Here is an 8,109-nt window from a genome sequence, read left to right as displayed (position 1 = left end):
GGGGGGGGGGGAGGTTAAAAGTACTATACGCTACTTTAAATCCACAGTACCTTCACTGTGTTAAATTAAACTACTTAAGAATATACAACATTTAAAAAAAAATTAAGATGAGTGAAGTTGCAGCAATGTGGATATGATGATGGTGAAAGCTATGTAAGATCTTATTTTAGGAATATGCAAGTACATACTGCACAAAGCTCTCTTATACCAAAGAAACATGGCTTTTTGGTAAATTGAACAGTATCAAATGGTCTCAGTTACTTTTATTTTTCCATATAAAAAAATCCCATGTCTACCAACTATCCTTAATTTAAGGGGAATAATGTTTTTTTATTAGCAATATGCAGCAGATATGCCCTGTTCATCACCTTATTTTGGGTAATCTAGAAATACATCTACTCTCTATGTTTGTGGTAAGGGCACTATTGCTTTGTCTCCAAATATCTCTTTTCTTAAATGCCATTACTCCTTACATCCCTGCTTTTCCTGCAAAGATCTTCATTTATGAATTTATTAATATTGCTAAGCTTGATTTCCCCAAACTGATGCATACCTATACTCGCGCACCACCACAAACGCGTGTATACTCACACTTTTAGAAAACAAAGCAGTGTGCAAGACAAAATGCACTGAAAAATGTTGTTAAATTTGCATCATGCTTTGTATGTAATATGTGGTAACAGTGTAGCAAAGCTTACATTTGGCAAAAGACTGGCTTAAAACTTCTGACAGCTTTCTGAAAAACCTGTGGAGAGAATGATAGCTTTTCCTCCTTGAAATACACCTAGAAGTGAGTACAAGACATAAAATAGGTTGTGTAAAATACACTTTTAGTTCCTCAAAATTATTTCCTATTTTGTTAAACTTCAGTGAAACCTTTCCAGGAAACTTGTTTCTAGGCAAGTGCAGTGGAAGAAATAGCTGTGTTAATAAGTGATTTGAAAAAACAAGCAAAGGAAGGATCAGCTTTTGCTGCGAATAGGGAGCTCTTCAGGAATGAAGGAAGGAACCAATAGTGTGGCTTCGCATCAGGGCTTTGCCACAAACTTGCTTTCTGAGCTTCAGCACGTCACTTAGTGCCTCACTTCCTCCTATGGCTTTTACATCTGATGAAGGAACTAACCTCAAGTTATCTTAGCAGATAGGGAAGATATTTAATTTATAAATGCTTGCAAAGTGTTTTTGTGGTGTGTTCTTTGAAGATACTATAGAAGGGAAAGTTTATTGCTTATTAGGATTTACAAGGACATACAGAAGAATGATGTTATGGATATGAAAAATGAATTACAGGTTCTTATTTTGTTAAATTGAAAGAAGTTGATTCCCCACTCGGCTCCCAAAACTACTAGGTATTAGTTGGGGCTGGTGCAGGCTTAAGGGGATCATGCCATGTAACCAAGGAACGTGAAATGTCCCCACTTTTGCCAAAATCCTCTCTTAAATTCAAGATTCAGCCTACTGCTGAATTCCATTTCCCACTGCTTCTGAAGGTTACAAAACCTGACAACCTCCCCATGCCTCACCTGGTAAGATGCTCCACCACTACAGAGACTTGCACTCCACAGATCTTCTTACCTGCACCAGTTTCCAGCCACAATTTGTAACAGTATTTATTGACATTTATTAACATCACCTTTTTAGATGCAGCAGTTGGGCTGCAGTACTGTGTTGTATGTCCGCTTCCGTTCAAGCCATGTGAAATGTTACTGCCAGGTGCAGAGCCTCTTCTAACTCAAAAGCTATTACAGCTCATGGGGGGAGTGGAGGTTGCATAGTCAGGGGAGCTAAGAATTGCCTGGTCAGGGTTCGGGGGGATACAAACAGCACAGGCCAGGGGCAGGGCCAAGTGGCTGGGCTATGATGGCATTTACTGGACTGGGTTTAACACATTTTAGATTTGATTAACCCAGCTAATTCCAAGGTTAGCTCAGCTGTGAAGTAAACTAACTTTAGACTGGGCCCACCATTTTTAGGGCCATTTAATCTCTGTAAACCCCTACACATCTAGGTTTTGGGGTAGGTCAGCCTAAATGTAACTCTTGTATGTACCCCAGTGGCCATGGGAGGAGTGTATTTCACTTTCTTCTCTCCCTATTACTTTCTGCATTCTGGGCAGTAAAAGGTTACAGGGAAGAAGATCAGGATGTCTAAGGGCCTTTTCTCTTTTTCCCCTACCCTTCCACAAGACATCAGGAGTTGGCCCTCGCCAGACAATCTGGTTGGACATTCCCCTCTAAGATGAGAAGGAGCATTTTATTATCCAGTATGGCAATAAATAAATAAATAAATAAATAAGTTAAAATATATGTGTGTGTATGTATAAGTGATCAGTAATTCCATACTCTTCTCTAAGCTATGTTTGTGAATGTTAGGTTTGTCATACCTAGTAAATGGATGCACCAGTCTATAGGATAAGGCATGTACCCAACCTTGAAGAGCTTACAATCTAACAAGTAAATGATTGTTTTAAAAATGAGCATTTGTTTCTCTATCATACCTTGATATTGAGTGTAAAACAGACATGTGTGCTGCTTTAGGTAGTGAAGACATTCAATAGCTGCTTTCAACCCCAAGAATATTCTTTTAGCTCAGTCTCATTTGAGAAGTGTAGTGCTTGATGTTATCATCTTTTCATTCCAGTCCTATATGGAAGACCATCTGAAGAATAAGAATCGTCTGGAAAAAGAGTGGGAAGCTCTTTGTGCTTATCAAGCTGAACCCAATGTTGCTACCATTGCACAGAAGGAAGAGAACATTCAAAAGAATCGCTCAGAAACTGTTGTACCATGTAGGTACAGTTTTACTTGGAGGGATTATGTATTAATTGATATTTTCTCTACTACCTTTGAGTACTTTGAAAGCTATGGTGCATTATGCAAAACAGTGATTTTTTTTCTGTACAAATGGAAATCGGAGCTATAAATTATTGGCTTGATCTGTATCCTGTTGTCCTGTTAGACTGTTGTGTTCTCTTCTCATAAGTTTTACTTGTAAAATGCATAACTGTGTCGTACAACACTTTGGCAGCAGTGACAGCAAGTGCTGTACCTTGTAAATCAATCCCTAGTGTGCTTTTCAAACATTAGAATGCAATTTATGTACAAGAGCAGCAGTTGTGATCACTCAACAGAAATAAGGTTGGTTTGGCTTTAGACAATCCAGTGTCATGTCCATCCGAAGTAGTAATACCAGCAGTTTGTAATTAGAGCTAGTGTGATCCGTTTATCAGATGCTCAGCTGTTGTGAATGAGCCCCAGTAGGCTTCATTGGAAAAGCTTACACACTGGCTGCTATTCTCTGTTAGGCTTAGAATAAAAGCAAGGCTGTGAAATGACCAGTATTTATACTGCTAGGATCTGTTGTTTTATGTACGAGGCTACCTTTGTGAATCCACATAAAAACAGCACATTTGCTGTATTTTTTTTCTGGTGCATCACTCCACTGGCAGTAACTAACACTATTTGTTGAGTGCTGTCACAAAAACAGACAGAAACGGCCCACTATTTTTTATCAAGTAACCAATGGAACCAAACTGAAACCAGGAACAGACTGAGCTCCCAATTACAAATAGAGCTGTACTTCAGAGTGTCCTCAGTCCAGCTGTGTAGGTTGGCAGAGATATAGATATAATGGAAATGGTTAAAAAGCCTTAAAAACATTGGGGGGGGTTTCTTGTGGCAGAGTTAAGTCAGTATTTAGAGATGGGAGAAATGTCAACAGGTAATACAGTACCTTAGGTAAGAGCCTTTTTTAAAGCTGAGGATTACCTAGCATCATATTACTGCTTAATTGAGCCTGCGGAAAATGATACTGGTTTTTCAGTAGGTGACATCTTTTTCTCTGAGTTCCAGCTGAGCCAATTCTTCCATATGGGGTGATGGACACTGTGCTATAGAGAGGCATATTAAAATAATATGGAAGTATTTTTGTCCAGTAAAAATTGTGCAAGAGTGAAAGTGATAAAAACTGCTCCCCTGGCTATACTGGAATATGGGAAATGTAATTATGTCCACACTGTACTTGAAATTCCACTGATATCTTGAACTGGACAAACCAGATTTCACTTTCTTTGCTGCTTACTGATGAACAGCTAGAAGTATGTCAGTGAGATATAGGTTAAAAAAAGTTAAATTTTGATAAAGCATTGGCTATGTAGTAAATTAAGATAGTTGTGTATAAAATATACATTTTAATTGATTCATTTAGTAAGAAAATCTTTTTCAATTTACACGTTAGTAAATTAATGATTTCCACTAATTACCTACCAGGCACAGGTACCTTGTACAAATGGTGTTATGCAATAAATTAACTAGATTTCAGTGCAAATGTGAGGAGTTATATTTTTGCAAAATACCAAAGCCACTAAATGCACAGGAGGTTCCAGTGTATTTCTTTATCATTATGGGGCAGCTCAGGTTTTGTTCAGCAGGTCAGAAGTTTCACAAGACAGTGCAGTGTTTGATAGAGATATACGGGTAAAGAAAAAAAAAATCTTGCTATCAGACCAAAAGGATGGGGAAGCATTGCCTACTGCTGGGGTGCTGGAGAGAGAACTGGAGTCAGGTCCCTGCACTGCAGCCCCAACCCTGGACAAGTCATTGAGAGTATGTCTCACATGAACGTGCAAGAAGAGAAGCCCATCCAATTTGCCTGCATGCACCACTGTACTAACATGTGTATACTACTTCCAATTAAAGAGCAACCATGCATATAGCTTTTTGTGGCAAGTCTTAAAGTAGTGCCTAAAGCATAACTTCAGTCTCTCTGTGTCTTGGCTCCCTATGGGTGCATCTATACGAGATGTCTACTGAGGAGCTGCCTAATTAGGTCTGCAGTAAAGTCTCAGTGTTTACATGAGTGGCCCTATTAGGCCTCAGGAAAGTAATTAACTCTGCTGTAGGTTAGTACTTGTATTTACAAGTACTAACCTTTGGTGGCTTTCTTTAGTGCACAGCAATACATGTGTAGATGCTGCCAGGGCTGGCTGAGTCATGAGAGTGCTTCAGTGCAGGGGCTGCCTGTCGACTAGCCCCGCACTGGAGCACCTTCGCGCCCCAGCCAGCCCCTCCACAGCATGTTGGGCCCCCTGCCAGCTGGGGCTGCTCCGACCTGGCTCAACGTGCTGGGTTCCAGGCACATATGTAAACAGGGCACCTGGGAGCAATAAACTCTGGCGCAATACACACTAGAGTTCATTGCTTCATTCTAATATCACCTGTAGATGTACCCTATATAAAATATAATGGAGATGATAGTACTTCCTTAGCTTACATTTATCTTCAAAACACCCACGTATTAAAGGTGTCAAAGCACCATGATACTATAGCAAAGAGGGCCATATCAGTAAGCAAGATAAAGGAATGTAGAAAATGCAGAGAATGAGACTGGTGGTTCCTGAGCTCAGTGACTCTTGGCCAGAGTTCTGTGGGATCCTTTTAAGGATGCTGCAGGTTGCTATGCAATATTAGCACTGTTAGGAATGTAAAAACCTACTCGCAAGGTAAACCCGGAGATATCAAATAGGAATCCATAGTGAGAAACATTCTGTCATCTTGTGGTCTTTCTGAGTCCTTTGCAATAGAAAAATTGCCATATTATTTTTCCATAGTCAAAAAAGGAGTGAAAGCTAAGAGCTGGCACTACCCAAGGGACAACTTGAGTCTAAAAAGGTTGAGAACCACTAGCATAGTTACAGGAGATCAGGTTAATATTCAGCCGTAGTGTGAGGACTAGCATTAGGCCTGTCTAGTGTTGTCTTCTCTCTCTCTTTTTTTTCTTTTCAGTTTCCTCCTTCCATATTATTTTTCCTTCATCTTTTCATCTTATGTCTTGGGAAACACCTCAGATGACATCCCTCTTTCATGTCTTTTTCTTTCCTCTCTGCTGCTTCTTTTTTCCCCTTTTCCTTACATGAATCCTAAGCAGCACATAGTTCACAACAAAAATATTTGCATACTGAATGTTGCAGTCATTGCTTTTCACCATCACTTTTAGCCTGTTTTTGAAAAGTGACTCTACCAGTTCCTGGAAGCTTTAGGGTATCAACAAGCAATTACAAATTGCCAATATGCAATACTTGCTGCCACCTTAAAGCAGAAGTCAGCACAAGCCCTTCAGATGTGTAGAAAATACATTTTCAACTTGCCAGGATTCTTTCTAGGGAGCAAATGTGAAATGGGAGAATTGACCACCAAGCTCCTCCACAATGCTATTAGTCCTCTCAGCCTCCAGTAAACTCACCACAACATGTTAGTAATAAGGCAGCACTACAGTGGTCTATTGGAATAAAGCATTAGGTTTTTAAAAAAGCTAAAATGAAACAACAAATGTTTCCTGACTTACTGAACCAACACTTAGCTTTTTACATGAGAGTCAAACTAACATCTGCTTTAGTAAACCCTTAATGGCTCACAGTCTGCGCTCTCACTCTTTCATCTATTACTTAAAAATGCTGCACCACGTTCTCTTTGCTGATTACCTAGCTCTGGGAGAACTGCCTTCCAATAGATGAGATTTCTCCTAAGTGCCCGTTTAGCTCTAGACAGAGTTTGTGTTCCGACCATATCAAGTATGTTTAAGCCATGTACCTACGGTAACCATAAAATTGCAGACCTATCATTCTTCTTCTTGCACCCTTTGCAATCTTGCTTATTGTAAAGCTTTCTTTGACAAACTATGGTTATTCCATGGTCTCAGATGTCACCAGTCCCAATAGCCACCCACATTAAAATATATTGATGAGTTGTAGATGTCTCCTAAATCTTCTGGTGGTGTCAGAAGTCCCTAGTCTCCTTTGTTCCTTTATTGTAGAACTATGAGTAGTATCACTTTGTCATCTATTCTGAAAATGGATCTGCTAAGTAAGCTTTAGTTCTCCTGCTTGGGTCTCTACTCCAGCTTGGGTTGGGTTTTGCATCATGAATCTTTTTCTGGTATAGTGGTGCTGGAGTGAAGCTAGAATTGGAATGACTTGGCCACGTGTTTTCTCTCTTTTCTTGATGCTTCTCCTGTTGTATGTTTACTGCTTCTGCAAAATAATGTTATGGGAGGAGACCAATATAGCTCAGTCACTCACCTTAAACGGCTTTTAGATCTCCAATCACAATTCAGCAGATGCTCGCAGTGACAGGGTGATACTGCTAATGCAATTGAATGGTGGTGAATCATTCAGGTTCAGGAAGCATTTCTATAGAAATTAGAGGTCTGATCTAGATGATATGGGTATGGCTTATATAAACCCATGGGCAGATCTAGAATTTTGAAATGTGGGGTGCAGACGGTGAGGTGCATCATCACATAGAAAACACATTTTTCTCCGATTAGTAAAACTTCTAGCTCATTTTCAATGTACTTGGGGCCTAAGGATGTATTATTCATTTTAAGATTGAAGCAAAAACAATTATAACTTCATTGGAATAAGTTGAAAACAATCTGCAGGGCTGTGAAATAGGACTTTTGTTACTAGAAGCAGGTAATGGACAGTAGAATTGCAAAACAAGTGATAGTTTGACTGGTGCAATATGAAGACCCTTAAAAGGGGCAGACAATCCTTAACACCTGTGGAATGAAAAATTTAGAAGGGATCAGGTAGATTACCATGAGTCGTGAAGTCAGCTGACTCCCTAAGCACTGCCTGGCTAGAAATGCCACTGCCACTACCAGGCGCAGTTGTTATAAACTTTGGGTAAAACAAAAATCAAAGGTGGGGAGGAGAGGAAAGGAAGATGCATCCCCCTTGGATCTACCCCTGTGCACACCCAGCTCCCATCAGCTCTCCCAACTCCATAAATGTAGGCAAAACAAATGTCCTTCCTTGCTTCCTTGTGTGTTGCATATGATGTTGGATGTGCGGTTACATGTTATGCAGTATGGATAGCTAATACAAATGTGTTACAGTACTGCTGGTGCTAGCTAAGAGACAAATTGTGGAGCTGCTTCTGTAATGATTCAAGGCACTTCACAGTTTCATAGTTGGTAGGGTTGGGAGGGACCTGAGCAGATCATCAAGTCCGACCCCCTGCCATGGCAGGAAAGAGTACTGGGGTCAAACAACCCCAGCAAGGTGATTGTCTAGCCTTCTCTTAAAGACCCCCAGGGTAGGAGCCAGCA

General features: G+C 40.1%; 1 protein-coding gene across 1 annotated transcript in view; it reads left to right on the top strand.

Moving 5' to 3' along the window:
* PTPRN2 (protein tyrosine phosphatase, receptor type N2) overlaps positions 1–8,109 on the top strand; it is a 1,174,657-nt gene that overhangs the window by 1,092,405 nt on the left and 74,143 nt on the right. The window contains exon 15 of the mRNA XM_019507947.1: positions 2,641–2,788. Within this exon, the coding sequence (XP_019363492.1) occupies positions 2,641–2,788 (148 nt within the window). The remainder of the gene's footprint in view (positions 1–2,640; positions 2,789–8,109) is intronic.

This window comes from Gavialis gangeticus, unplaced genomic scaffold (genome assembly GCF_001723915.1).
Source record: "Gavialis gangeticus isolate Ggan-Ray unplaced genomic scaffold, GavGan_comp1, whole genome shotgun sequence".
Lineage (NCBI taxonomy): Eukaryota > Metazoa > Chordata > Crocodylia > Gavialidae > Gavialis > Gavialis gangeticus.
The sequence above is the reverse complement of the archived record's forward strand: the minus strand, read 5'-3'. Positions and strand labels throughout refer to the sequence as shown.